The sequence below is a fragment of the Chaetodon auriga genome, chromosome 7 (genome assembly GCF_051107435.1).
Source record: "Chaetodon auriga isolate fChaAug3 chromosome 7, fChaAug3.hap1, whole genome shotgun sequence".
NCBI classification, from domain to species: domain Eukaryota; kingdom Metazoa; phylum Chordata; class Actinopteri; order Chaetodontiformes; family Chaetodontidae; genus Chaetodon; species Chaetodon auriga.
Genome location: NC_135080.1, coordinates 19,351,346 through 19,365,741, shown reverse-complemented (window position 1 = coordinate 19,365,741; position 14,396 = coordinate 19,351,346). Strand labels below are relative to the sequence as shown.

The 14,396-nt window shown below is 43.2% G+C and overlaps 2 protein-coding genes across 11 annotated transcripts in view; one reads left to right on the top strand and one right to left on the bottom strand.

The window, feature by feature from the left end:
* The first annotated feature begins 1,005 nt into the window (after positions 1 to 1,005).
* Positions 1,006 to 3,748, top strand: LOC143322894 (uncharacterized). Its single transcript, XM_076734324.1, has 5 exons — positions 1,006 to 1,313; positions 2,021 to 2,362; positions 2,515 to 2,748; positions 2,858 to 2,886; positions 3,032 to 3,748. The coding sequence occupies exons 1-5, from the start codon at positions 1,262 to 1,264 to the stop codon at positions 3,128 to 3,130; spliced, it is 756 nt and encodes a 251-aa protein (XP_076590439.1). The 5' UTR covers positions 1,006 to 1,261; the 3' UTR covers positions 3,131 to 3,748.
* A 43-nt stretch (positions 3,749 to 3,791) lies between these two features.
* rap1gap2a (RAP1 GTPase activating protein 2a) overlaps positions 3,792 to 14,396 on the bottom strand; it is a 77,032-nt gene continuing 66,427 nt past the window's right edge. For 6 of the 10 annotated variants that reach the window (XM_076734321.1, XM_076734314.1, XM_076734320.1 and 3 more), the window contains 15 exons: positions 13,618 to 13,671; positions 12,707 to 12,790; positions 12,494 to 12,594; positions 11,851 to 11,980; positions 11,460 to 11,615; positions 11,152 to 11,223; positions 10,181 to 10,267; positions 9,890 to 10,030; positions 8,476 to 8,625; positions 8,042 to 8,154; positions 7,805 to 7,903; positions 7,560 to 7,680; positions 6,358 to 6,460; positions 6,168 to 6,244; positions 3,792 to 5,940 (listed from right to left, as the gene is read on the bottom strand). In XM_076734321.1, coding sequence (XP_076590436.1) covers positions 5,932 to 5,940; positions 6,168 to 6,244; positions 6,358 to 6,460; positions 7,560 to 7,680; positions 7,805 to 7,903; positions 8,042 to 8,154; positions 8,476 to 8,625; positions 9,890 to 10,030; positions 10,181 to 10,267; positions 11,152 to 11,223; positions 11,460 to 11,615; positions 11,851 to 11,980; positions 12,494 to 12,594; positions 12,707 to 12,790; positions 13,618 to 13,671 — 1,497 coding nt within the window. In that variant the 3' untranslated portion in view covers positions 3,792 to 5,931. The remainder of the gene's footprint in view (positions 5,941 to 6,167; positions 6,245 to 6,357; positions 6,461 to 7,559; positions 7,681 to 7,804; positions 7,904 to 8,041; positions 8,155 to 8,475; positions 8,626 to 9,889; positions 10,031 to 10,180; positions 10,268 to 11,151; positions 11,224 to 11,459; positions 11,616 to 11,850; positions 11,981 to 12,493; positions 12,595 to 12,706; positions 12,791 to 13,617; positions 13,672 to 14,396) is intronic. The other 4 variants (XM_076734313.1, XM_076734322.1, XM_076734316.1 and 1 more) reach the window with 1 other exon arrangement.

The window sequence follows — 14,396 nt, the reverse complement described above, 5'->3', positions numbered from 1 at the left end:
TGTCTGTCCACTACATTCTTTGGCTGTAGCTACTAGCTAGTGAGCTTAGTTACCTGTGCAGCTCGTGGTCCTATCAGTTGTTTGCAGTCATGCAACATTAAATTCAGGTGATGGAGGAAAGTTTAGATGAAATGAGATGAGAGAAAGGTATAAACAAAATCAGAACACATGCTGGATGTGACCCTTACATGATGAAGAGGAGCTATTCTTTGGCTGAACTGAAAGTTTTGCTGCTCCTGAGGCAGTGGATATAACCAACTAGCTGCTCATTCAGACAACGTTCTAGTCTAGAAAACAAATACACTACCTAAAAACATGAAAAACCATTTAAAAAAAATACAGAGTAGTCCTGTCAACCATCTGACTGTACCAAATTAAGCTTTTGAGGCAGGCCACTGCAAACCTTTGAGCAGTACTGTGAGATGTAACCGTAATCAACTTCCTTAAATCCTTAACACTTTGTAACCATGCTGTTACATTTGTAAGCCAGTAAACACAACATGAAGGCTCACACCAGAGGAGACACATTGTCGCAAACAACCAGCTGAGATTAAATCTTCAGTAACATTCAAAGTATGAAAAACAAGAGTCCCATTTTTTTTTCAGCTTGTATGTAGGCCTCTCTATGCACACCAATCATATGCACATAAAACTGAAAATACATCAAAAATGAAAGAATGTAAATACGGAACAGAGAAATTGGTTAGTTTTCATATTACCCACTTTTCCTTTCTGTTGCTGTTTCTTGAAAATGGCCCCTTTCCTGTTGGAAAGTTTATATTCCCATTTATGAAGTCATTGCTTTCCTGTAATTTAATATGCCAGCCTTGGTGTGTGTTGTGTGTGTCTCAGCTGAGGTGTGTGTGTGTGTGTGTGTGTGTGTGTGTGTGTGTGTGTGTGTGTGTGTGTGTGTGTGTGTTTGTGGGTGTGTGTCTGTATGTGGGTGTGTGTCTGTGTGTGTGGAGGAGGTGGTTGATTGCTAGGTCACTTCCTTCCTCAACCTCCATCTGGACAAGAGCAGCAGCAGGATAAAGGAGGGCCTGTCAAATGACTGTGTGCTGGGGAAGAAAGTGAGAAGAAGAGCGAGCTGATGGACCCCCAGCAACTGCCGATTCGTTTCAAACAAGCAGTGTAGCTTTCCAACAAAGCTGTGTGTATTGTGCAGCCTCTCCGACATGCAGTGACATGCAGACTTAATCTGCAAAGAGGAAGCAAAACCGATCCGTGATGAACCTTGACCAACACACTGTTACAGTCCGACATGGGTAACTATCTCCTCAGTGCCATCGGCTGGCTCTGCCTACTTCATACTGGTAAGTGACACGATTTAGTTCAGCTAAATCTGAAATCTCACTCAAATTCACTTTGGAAACAGGGGAAATTTCTTCATAGATTCTGTTGCATTTTGGGGAACTTGGTGGCTACAACTATGCAGTCTTGTGCCTTTGAATTCACCTTTGCTGCAGCTGTAGTGATGGTAACTCAGAGTCCGTAAGATCTTTTAGAATAAGCTGATATTGCAATTTATTGTGGATATTTGATCATTTTTTGTACAGTCTCATTTCTAGATATTGTTTTGCACAGTCAAACTTTGTTAAACACAGTCATGTTCAGATGTGTATGTATTTTGTATATGAAGTGTTTGTCAAACTGTACCTCTCTTATAATGTAGCTGCATTATATCTATTTCAATCTGTTTTGATCTTATTGAATCTCTTTTTGCTCAGTGCCTGTGGAAATGATCACAGTCTGATTGTTGAGTCAAAAGAAAAATAAATAAATAAATAAACAGCCCAAAGACATTTCAGTGCATGTCTGTTGAACAAGTTAGAAATTAGTTTCACAATGCAATCTTTGTGTGTCTCTGCGGGTGGGTGGTCAAATGAAATGGCTTCATCAAAACGCCGCATCTTAGAATATTAACTGTCACCACTGTACGTTGTGACAACGTATCCGGTTTCTGTCAATTTAATTTCTTGTTGCACTGCATCAAGCTGAAGGGGACCTCTGTTGTTTTCAGGTGTTTGTTCTGAGGAATGCAGCCCAGCTGTTCTGGCGGGACGTGATACATTCTATGCACCAGCAGGGAGCAGTCTGTCTCTGTCCTGCGTGGTCCTGCACTGTGGAGACACCTGGACGGGAAAATGGATGTGGAGAAATCCAACAGATGAAAAGTTAACGGTTGTTCAAGCCAGTGAGAGGCACCATTTGACTCGTGTGAAGCTCTCAGACCACGAAACTCAACTCATTTTGAATTTCCTGAGTGTGAACCAATCGGACGAAGGTTCCTATGGTTGCAGTGTTACATGGGGTCAAGGTGACACTGATCAGGGCCATTCGATGTATGTGAACGTCACTGAAGGTATGTATGATCGCACATATTGGCCAAATGTGTGTCAATGTATGTGTATTAGCAATGCAAAAGCAAATAAGGACAAGAGCTATAAAAAATTATTATTATTATTCAAACAGAAAAACCTAATTGCATTATTTGTCTATATTATTCCCCCCCAGCTGTCCCCTCACAGAGGAGTGTATTGCACAGGATTTTGGTCTGTGTCGGTGCTTTTATTTGTCTTCCTGTCATTCTGGGATTGGCTCATTGTCTCAGTTCAAAAGTCAAGCCTCAGCCACTTCCCAGTCCACTGCCCACATATGCAGCAGTGTACAGAGACCGACCACACCCGGCTCCACAGCCCCCACCTCGGTGCCCAGTACCCCAGAAACGTAGCACTTCTTCTTACAAAGGTATCTCGTATTCTTCCTTGGTAGCCTGTAGAGCTGATAAAAAGTTACTCCAGCATTGTCAAAGCAGCTCTTTTCACTGCGGTGTCTTTTTTTTTCTTGCGTTTTACAGCTGCCCCCAAGTCCAAGCAGAAGACTGAGGTGGGTGAATGTCCTGTTTCACTGCCTTCTGCAGTGCCTTCAGCATTGTTTCCCCTGACTAGCCGCAAATATGCCTGCAGTCCATGTACGTGACCTTATGTTCATTTATGCATGATCGCCTTGTTTTTCATTTGTGATGTTACAGGTGGTGTATGCAGACATTTCCCAGGGTGCACTGGGACAACAGGCAGCCCCAAGAGAGCCTGCCCAGTCCACTGTGTACTCATCCCTCACATTTTCCTAAGGCGGTGGTGGAAAGTCTGTCTACTGAGGATCAATTCAGCATTTATTTTTGTGGGACTCTGCTTAACCTTCGACATCTGACATGGACTCACAGGACCTGGGAGCTTCTCACTTGCAGGACTGCATTTTTAAGACATTCAGACAATTATTTCACTATTGTTTCATTACTGAGCTCAAGATTTCATGTATCATTGAAAATCATTAAAGCAAAGAGCAAAATAAGATGTGAAAGGACCTAGCGGAGTAATGTTTGTCCCTCCATTGTCTGTGGACTCTCCTGATTACGCTCTGCTGTGGAAGATGTGACTGGTTTACTTATGAAGCACAGAGAAGTGGCAAAAATCCTTTATAGGCACGTAGCCTAACAGACAGCAAGTGGAGCAGATAATGAGGAGATGCTGCAGGATGCATCTATCAGCTGAACCACCCTGAGGTGCTGCAGAGAGACTGTCACTCATGTTAACGCTTTCATTGTTTGAAAATGTGGCTGCTGACGAGCAAAACATGAAATACAGCCAATTTAAAGGTCTTGCAGTTCTTTAAAATGTGAAAACAAGCTTGGTGTATGATGTCTGTCTGATGTGTTTGTGTACATAAAATATTAAAGACTGAACACAGGAACATGTTGTGCGTGAAATTTCAAGAATGAGAAAACACCTAAATGACACAAAATACAACATTTTATTTTCGAATAAATTCTCAATGGCACGTTACATAACCAAATATACATATACATGTTTAGACATCTTTTAAATTAATATATTTCCTTTAATCATTTGACCTTATTAATAAGCGTACTCTGCAGTTACATTTTTACATGACATCAATGCAAAAGAAGTTATCATTTTAATAAATTAAGCGTATGAACAGAGAAAAGGCTGCAGGGCATTTAGGCGATACCTGCTACAAACTAAATGACATCTGAACTTCCCACTGTCGAGTGATTTACGTCCCTGCTTCCCTTGCTCGAGGTAATAACTGGTCTACGCTAACTGAGCACACATCTGCTTCTCATGCAGTTATATCAGAAAGCTACTTCTCAAGGAGATCTGCAGCTTCCCGGCAAGTTAAAAAGTCACCGACATTACAAAGCAAGTTTTCGTAATCTGGGTGAACTGACCCTTTAGACCCTTTGAGTTTCATCCGATAGAACTTCACACACAACTTAAGCCGTCCTCTCGGCGACAGGAATGGTTCTCTCCACAGTGAGAGTACATAGACATTCCTCCAAAGACCTACCAGCTTGGTTGTTTGGTCACATATTGCAGGAAACATACCTGTATGTCTTCAAGCGTTCTCTTGATTAGCATGCTCTCACTTTGCTCTGCTAACTCTAGTTTGTGCACCTCCAGGCTAACGCTATGGTATAGTTGAGGAGAGTAAACCTACTGTCCTGTTGTGCTTGTAAGCAACTGGCTCTGCGATTCACTTCTAAGAGACTCTGTAATAACAACTAACGAAGCGTGAAATCAAAAATACATAAAAGAAAGAAAAAAAAGGCTCCAAGCTCACATTCAGAGTGTTTTTTTTTTCTTGCCAAAGGTGGTTCAAAGGTTGATTTAACCTGAAGGATCTTTTTCAAGTCATCTTCATCAGCTCACAAGCTGAGGAACTTCAAACCCTGGAGACTGTCCTGCTCAAAGGTTCCACCGATCATAAATGCGAATACAACGAGCTAGCAAGCTTCAATGGGAGGTATCAGGAGAGGTGAGATGTTTTCAGTAAGTGCAACGTCTATTTTCAGCAAATGTGGGTGTTGATCGGCTACCCACCACTGTGCTGTAGCCGGATCCAGAAGATTCTTGTCCTCTCACACGGTGAGAGAGACAGACAGACAGAGAGACGGACAGAGCGAGAGCATCAGTGGTAAACAGGGCTTTTGCTAGATTGTAAGGCGCAGCTTTGGCAAAAATAAGCTTATGGCGAAATGTGTCGGCAGTGTCTCCTACTGTGCCCTATGTGAGCTAATTTCCACTAACCAAACACTTGAGTTCAGGGATTTGCAGTTCCCCTTGAAGACACAGAAATGCTGTCATAGGTGTCTACTGAATTTCAGCAATGTCGTGTTTATAGTGCAGCAGACACAACGCAGCAGCTAGCAAGGTTACAAAAGCATCTCCAAAATCAAAGATGTTCCCTAGAAAAGCATTCTTATATGTAGCCTGGATCCAAACCGTGGAGAACTGGTGTTGTCAAGTCAACAATGTTGCTACTGTAAGTCTACATCATGTGTCTGTGCATGTGCGTGTGTGCATACTTTCTTTTTTAGGCAAAACAGGAACTGTTCTCAGACGTACCATTCGAGGGCAAAGGCAAAAGGGAACAACCTGATGTCCTCAACTCTTTCCACTGAGCGCTTGATAAAGAGTAACAGTTGCCTCACGTTACCGTTCTCCAAGATCGGCAAGTTTCTCCGTTAAACAAGACGCTCGAGAAAAAGCTGAGGCTGCGTCCAGCTCGGCCTACACTCACAGTATTACAGCCATGCTAGGACTTCCATGTCATGAGAACAATTAACGACGGAGACGCCGCGACGTGTAACATTGGCAAAGTATGGACTGGTTACAAAGAAAGCCAACATGTCAGCTGCTTCTCCTCACTATACGCTCACAGTATTGTCAGTTATTTTATAGTGTGTGGGAACTGTGTGTGCAGTCGGTCATCTCGTCAGGTCATCCTTGGCTTCAGGGAAGATGTTCTACAGTGATTTTATGGTTGTTTTCGTCGTTGTGGTTTCTCTTACAGCTCCGTCAGCCCGCGCTGTCCCTTTGTTGTGCAAGTTTGTTATTTCCTTTCCACAAACTACTCAGACTGAAAGAAGAAAAAAGGCCAGTTAGAGGAGTGTTTGCTGACAGCATGCATCTTTCGATCTAAGTCTGTTACCCAACACCAGCTCCACCGTTTTAACGACAGTACAGTGAGATAATGAGATGAAAGATGGACAGTGAGTGGAGCAAAAACATACAGGGACTAATTCTGTTCAGCAACAAAACACGTCTATTAAAATGCGCCAACCAGGCGGGCATTACAAGACTTACAGCTGTGGATGAGTGGCTCATTTTGTCAAAGCGGAACTTCAAGTTTGACCTTGGTGACGTCTTACTTCTCCCCTCTGCTGAATATGGATGAAGGAAATGGAGAGGAAAGGAAGGAAATACTCATTAGAGAACGACAATCTGTCAGCTCCAGGATCCGTCTGCTTGTCTCTGCTTAAAGCTGCAGGTTTACCTGTCGGACTGCGGCACATGATGACAGGGGTGCCTGATCCCTGGCTGTCAACGCTGAGGGCAGGACTAAAGGCAGAGGAGGATGCTATAGAGGGATGGCTGGCCTGGGAGACGAGATGAGAGGAAAAGAAATTTGATGTGGAGGAAGAGGAAAGACTCAAATCAAGGAGGGGATATTTTGCTGACCTTCCTGTCAGACCCTGAGTGTTCAGCAGGAAGTACGACTAGAAAATGGGCGGAAAGAATGCCTTGCGGAGAAAACTTTCCATAACTTGGTTGGCTTTTTAAATCATTTGCATAATAAAGGTTAATGGGAATTGATTGTAAGTAGATTTAAAGCAATGTAGTAGTTATACACATATTCACTTTCTTATCCAGAACTTCATGAGTCTGATGTCTGTCACATAACCCACCATAAAACCACCACTTGTTGCTTTTACACTTGTGTTTATGTCCAGATTGAACCAACAAGATCTGACATATTATTCAGTGAGCTTTAAAATTGCTGGTAGGCAGGATTTGTTCCTTTTCAGACGGAGCCAGGCTGGCTGTTTCCCTGTGTTTCAAGCCTTTGTGCTAAGTTAAGCTGCTGATGGTAGATTAATACTGACCATATAAATATGAGAGCGGTGTCTATCTTCTCTAATTCTCAACAAGAACACGAACAAGCATGTTTCTGAAATGTTATCTATTCCTTCAAACTAATTTGATGAGGAGGTCGATAATCACTGGTGTACTTTACCGCTCCATCATGTATCAAAGCCCAGCATTAACTGTTTTCTCTGGCCTTCAATAATCAGCATGACCATTTCAACAGCCACTGTGCATCCGTGCACACTGATTCCCATCCACTTAAATGGTGAGAGTAGGACCGATTTGACAGCATTTCTCCCATGAAGTAAAACAACACTGACAGGCAGTGTCATCTGACGTACAGCAAGCGAGAGGAGCTGTAATCATTATAATCAATGTGCTGACAGTCAACACTCTCTATTAGACGGTTCTTGGTAATTACAGACTATTTCATCCATGACAGCTGTGACACGACCAACAACCTCACACTCTGTTGAAAAAGTGTTTCCAGTTCCGCTCTCTCCCCTTTAAACCAAACACTAAAGCTCAGCACAGTGTAAACACCAGATTAAGTGAGACAGAGCTTTGTGATTTGATTTTCCTCTCATTAATTTTGACAGTTGTACTCACTGTCTCCAGTTCCTCCAGAGCTTCTGTTTCTCCCGTGGTGCTGCTGAAGCTGCTGGTGCTGGATGAAGAACGGGAGATGTTCGGCCTGCCGCTGCTGCACTCTTTCAGCTTGATGAACGGCCTGTGGAGGAAGAGATGAGGAGGAGCAGAAAATCTAATCATCGACAAAATAAAAACTTTAGCTTGCCTTTAGCCATTTCCCTCTACAGGAATTAGAGTGTTGAGACGACTGGGATTGGTCTTACCTCTCTTTGTTGGGGCAGATCTCAGGTGAGCTGGGGTTGGACGATGTCTCTGACCTCACTTCCTGAGACAGCGGGCAGATCTCTGCAGGCTTTTGGTCGCTGCAGACAAAAGAACACATTAATGCCAACGTGACGATTTCTGGGCTCCTACTACCTGCATGAAAACACAGAGTATGTTGGTGTGTGTAGTGTAACACAATCATGACGCTGACCGATATACGCATTTAAAACTCCAACCTGCGCGTGTGTTTGTCCATTGGGGTGTCTGTGCTGGAGTGGAGACGAGGGAAGAGGCCTGAGCGCCGTTTCACTGGGCTCTTCAGAGGAGACTTGGCTGACAACACAGGAGGCTGAAGATCACAGGTTATACAATCAGGTTTCTCTCTTTTTTAAAAAAACAAAACAAATACCATGTGACCAATTCTTAATAACTGTCCCTTTAAAGTGGCATAATTCACTGCTTGACCTCCTTCTGAACCTTCTGCATTAATATTGCTGTGCTTAAAGGTAAAAGCACTCTCTAGACTGACATACAGCAGATGACAGAGATTTTGATGATATTCAGTGTGACACAGCTTCATGTTGGCAAAGAACAAGCCACAGATAAGTTCTACTTTCATTCTGAGTGACTAACTCTTTCTCCTCTGACTCCATTATACCCTTTTACTCACAGTGAAGGTGCTCTTCGTGTATTCGCTGGTGCTCTGCGGCAATCCTCCTCCGCTCATGCTGGCCGGGACCCCGCCTCCTACCCCAGGGCTCCTGTGACGGTGGGATCCCACCATGGTCTCCATGGAGTGGCTCCTGACACGCATGGCTCTCTGGAGGAGGGAGAGGAAACAAGAGGATGAGTGGACGAGGACAGAGGAGCTCAGGGGAAAGATGCAGACGGTTAAAGGAGACGTTAAGTAAGTAAATGTGGAAGGAGAGAAAGGGGAGTGGGTGAGGAGAGTGGAATAATTAAAATGGGGTACTGAACAAAGGTGAAGTTTTATCAAGTTACATACAGAATTCATTTTTAATTTCTGAATTAACGTTTAGTTTCATATATGTTACTGCAAAATACAACCACTAGAGGGCGCAGCTCTCCAAGAAAGCAGACAGGTGAGCTGCAGTGGATGAAAGAACGTGTGCTGTGCTAATTCTTATTCATTTCATTCATTGATAACATTTTTTTTTTTTTCAATGAACTGGAGCCAGTAAATTGAAATAAAAAAACACAGTTATGTAACATTTTAATGTTCTGTCTTTTTAATTCTGCTGTGTTCTGCAGATACAACATGAAGCACTTCTGTTCTTTCATATGATGAATACAAACAACATCATAGGAAAAGAATGTTTAATAATTCTTTGGTGATCCTCTGTTGAATTTACAGTAATGAAGACATGTAATACACAGCGGCTGCCAGGATGGCAATGAGAACAGCGCCCCCTGGGACTGACTGCAGAAAGTGCAAAGTAGCTGTCCAAAATGCCTGTGAAGAATAAGAGAGCCAAATTGTCACATTAGTCACACATTCACCTCTCTCTCTCTCTCAAACACACACACACACACACACACACACACACACACACAGTCTAACCCTAACCTTAACCTAAGTCTTCACCCTAAAAGGAAGGTGCACAATAAGACTGTGAAGATTTATGTACACACAGGAAAAAATACATATTTTAATGGTCGTAATAAAACCACTTAGCCTTTAGAGCATGAAGAGACAGTGAATGATGACAAATAAAGGATCATGTTTCACAAATACATACACAGCAGTGTTTTTTACACACACACACACACACACACACACACACACACACACACACGCACACACACACACACACGCAAATGCACATGCCTACACACCTATATAGCCAGTATAAGGTCAAAATCTTGGAGCATAGAGAAAAACATCAGCATCGCCGCCCATGATTTAGCACCTTAAGTCATTTTGCAGATCTGTGACATTTAGTTGACCTACAGCAAGAAAACCTCGCACTCCTGTGCTGTAACGATGGCGATTAAATAAATGTCACAGAGCTGAGAGAAGATTACATGGTGTCATCTATACTTTTGTTCAGGTTCATGTTCACCTTGAAGGACTCCAGCAAACCCCCGTGTCCCCCGTTCTCCAGCTTGTCCTCCTCTCCGGCCTGGCCCAGACCCAGCGCAGCCTGGCTCTGTCTGTGCAGCTCATCGTGGAGGTTGTCCAGCAGCGCAGCTCGCGTTCTCCCCTGAAAATCAGTTCACACACACACAAAACGCATGTAGGCAAGCATCGGGCTGGTGACTATGGTGACGATGATGATGATGATGGACGAGGCTGAAGGGTGACTGAGGGCATGCCGGGGTGTTTTGAGTGTGGCTGTGCAAACGTGTGTCACCTCTAGTTTGGCGAATTTGTCAGATTTGTAGCAGGCGTTTTCAGCATTGATTAGCTTGGTCAGCAGGAAGTCTCGAAACTCAGGACCCTGGAGAGAGAGACAGATGGGGGGTGGGGGGTGGGGGGGGGGGTTAGAGTTAGATGATGAAACAGAATGGTGGGGGGGGCAATGCTGAGGAAAGGGATAGGTTAATTTTATCAGCACCATACAGATTACAGTGTAGCAGCACACTGTGTGCTTTTTACAGTGCAGTTTCTCATTTGTCACAGTGATCTGAAATAAAGCAAAGTCATTCTGGCTGATGTCAAAATGCACGAGGAAGAGGAGGGTTACAGTTTTTAATATGCACCCACATATTTAACTGTTTTTCTTGTTTTAAATACAAACATTTTAAATACGAGAAGTGAACTGCGCAGATCTTTTATTTAAGTGAAGTTGTACTAGTACTAGTAGTGAAATAGTCCCTGTGACTTATACATGACATGATGGGATTGTTAATAGTGATGCATCAGTCTGTAATCAGTATTTTACGGTTATCACTGCTTGATGTAGAGCCGGTTTTAACGACTTTATATTCACTTACACGGTACAGTCCACTGGTTTCCAAAGGGTCACAACATAAATCTAGAACGTGTAATTTAAAAATGATCATGATCATCACCAGGTTTGTTATTCGAGTCAAATGTTTTGCAAACTGAAGTCTGTTTGTTGATAATCCAAGGTGTCATCTTTGGCCAGATGCACCTTTACCTCCTTCTTGTCCTTGGATTGATTCAGAGCTTTGCCATTATCAGAAAAATTGATTCACTGAAGACTTTTTTTTTGTAATCTTGCCAGAAGGCTAGAAGTAAAATCTCAAGTCACTGGCGTTAACCTTCAGGATCCAAGCCGTTATTGAATTTGTCAAGTCAAGGTGATTGGATTCATGACTCAAGCCTGCAGTATTTTCCCCTGTGCTGTATTTCTCTCACCTTCCTAAAGACAGCTGGGTTCGGGAGAGGGGGTCCAAAAGGAGGCACATCCTCCCTCGCTGTAACAGACACCTGTTGACAGACAACATATAAAAGTCATACTTTATTAGCGTGTATTTCAGGCGAGCTCCGGTTTCAACCTGCAAAGATGGAACAAAGTCTGAGAACTGATGAGTGATTTATCATGAACTTTGTTGTGCTTTTTATTGTTTCCAGCTGAGAAGGACCACTCGCAATCTTAAACACACTTTACAGCTTGTTTGGCTTACTCATTCACAGCTATGACAGAGCATGGGGCTGCTTTGTACCTTGTATGTTGTGTGCTCCGTACAGGGGTTCTCAACCTGCACCAGCACGTAAGCATGAAGGAAGTTGGAGGCGATCATGTCGGGAACAAACGGCGTGGCCTCCTCTTGGAAGACTGCAGCCACAATGTCATTTCCTATGTGCCTTTTCCTCTGGAGCTAAAGAAGCAGAGAGAGGAAGATTTATTAGCTGGTCCACAGATTTCATCTTGTGGTTATGGAGCTCAGAGGACACTTAAAAACAAATATTGGACATAAACCCTTGAATTAACAAGCTATGTAATAGCATGTTTGCAATTCCAACAGCGTAGGACACTGTAGTATAATAACCACTTCTTTAAGCCAAAGGATCCTTCAGTGTAACAATAATAAAGTCAGTGTTAAAGTCCTGTACCTGCTGGACGTCTCCCTCGGTGAACGGGAGCTTGGTTGACACATGGAACATAATCTCTCTCTGTCTGAAGACAGTGTAGACAGATTCGGACCCTGTCTGTCCGTGGGACACATCCAGCCCACCGCGGAACCTGTCACATTATCCAAGCACATGTGTCACGCTCTCTGTGTGGCCTCCAGCCTTCAGTAAGAAGATAAGACTTCATTTCATGCATCTTAAATGTCAGTTGCGTCACGTTTTGTGCTAAAATACCCCTAATGCCACCCGAACGAGTTGTGCAGTTTTGCTGTAATGCGTCAGCTGCAGTTAAAGCCTCCTTCACAGTAAAGGCAATAAATGTAACACAATAGAAAAAGCCCCCAAGACAGTAGCACACAAAGGTCTGAGCACTTGTCCATGTGGCGCTTTGTTTTCTTAAATCTGTTTCACTGAGCAGTTTAACCCGATTGCACGCTGAGGCCGAGGTCACACTAATTAGTTCTCTTTTATTGCAATGCACCTTCATGGCGTATTTCGCCTGGTCCCTTTTCTTTGGTCTCAATTTCTTTTTCCGTTTCTGAATCCGGCCTTCATGTTTTCATTTTTATTGCACTTCACTCTGCCTCTTTTCTCTTATTCAATCACACTCCGCTCCTGCTCTTACCCTTTAAAGTCCTGGAGTTCAATGTTGTCACCCAGGATACTGAGAAACTCCTTGAAAGCTGGCGTCTCCTCGTTGTTTCCAAACAGCTCTTCCTCTGATGTCTGAGAGGAATGGCAGAGGACAGAAAACATGGCGGACGATGCAAGAAACTGAATAAGATCAGATGGTGGATGTGAGATAAACTGCCGTGCACTCATCAGTGTAACCGCTCACCTGTCCAAACTTCTGGTAGATGACGCCAAATTTGAAAGTGTTGTTCACCTCATGTTCATCATAAGCGACTATCAGCTGGGATCCCTGCACATACACAAAAACAGCTACTTCTTACTTACTCTCCGTGGTTCATCTCACTCAACTTGTCACCCACTCTCTCCTTCCCAATTCTCCAACATGTCTCCAGCAGGTTTATTGGGTCCTCGTTACGTAAGGCTGACATGCAACAAACTGTCACGGCCCTCAGTGAGGGCACTGATCTTGTCGCTGCCTCTTGCAGACTGAGACAGAGATTTTTTTTTTTCCCTTTCCTGAGGCACAGGCTGAACACATACTCCATCAAACTGCTCCACGCGGCTCACAGGAGAAGAAAAAGATCCATCATATCCTTTTTAGGAAGTCGTTGCCCTCTGTTAATATCATCAATCATTTCTGAATAATGTACTTACTGAACAGGGCAGATGTTAGAGAGATGGGGGGCTTATGAGGGTAAAATGTGAGAAGTTTTGTGCTGTTAAGGGGTGGGTAAAGGGGGGACTGAAGTGAGAAGTTAATGAAGGTGTTTTGTAGGGACAGGTGAGCAATGCTGGAGAATATAATTAAAGGAAACACTGCATCAGTTCATGTTTAAATATGCCCCAGGCCTTGAGTAAAGGGCATGATGTTAATATGGATGTGCAGAATGTGAAAAGTTTCTGATGAAGGTGACTGTAAAGTTGTGGCAGATACTCCTGAATGTAGGATTAGCACTTTCAACCCGACGGTGCCCCTTTGTCTCTCAGCAGAAGCACAGAGATGGGGAAACGGCCAGTCATGTCGGCTTGAATGAATACATTTAGAACTGGCTGGATGTGCTGAGAACACATTGGTTATTAATGAGGTCACAATGTGGCAGTTTAGGAGAAACTCACCCGAGGGTACAGGACCGGGTTGAACTTCAGACCTGTGGCATCGTCGCACAGAAGCTGAAAGAAAAAACAAGACTCACTGTATGTGACTGATTTCATAAAGTATGACTGACATCTCACTATATATACTGGAAAACATCCCCACTGTCAAACACAAAAGGCACAAAGGTATTTTGTGGCATTGAGTTTATGCACAAGTCCGTGTTTACAGGTTTACTTAGGAATTAAATTATATTCTTTGCCATTCAAAATCCTAATAACTGGCTCAATGTATATCCTTCATTTATCTTCACATTTGCTTACTCTCTATCCATGACTGGATCATTCAATCAAGAGCAAAATGGGACTCGTGGATGAAAATGACTTGTGTTGCTGTAAAGATTAAGCAAGTAGATCCATTTTTCATTTAATGTGAGAAAATGTTCTTCTGTAATCAAAAATATACTGGCGGTTGCTTCAATGTGTGATTCCTAAACGGTGTGCCATACATTATTACTGCAATATACAACATGTGAGTCTGTGTCAGGGCAGGAGGAGGAATAATCCGGTGGATGTGAGTATTTATTTTTTTTATGTTCTGTTGTTTAAGTGTTGTTGTGAAGTGGCATAAAGTATGGGATCAGTAAGCTGCTGAAAAGACATCCTTCTCCATCCAGCTCCCTCCTTCAGCCAAGAGAAAACCAGCCTCCATATCAAATCTGGCCCTTACAGCTGTCAGTATGGTTTGATGTTGCTATGTGTAGATGGAGAGTGTAGGAAATCTATGACAAATGTCTCTTTCT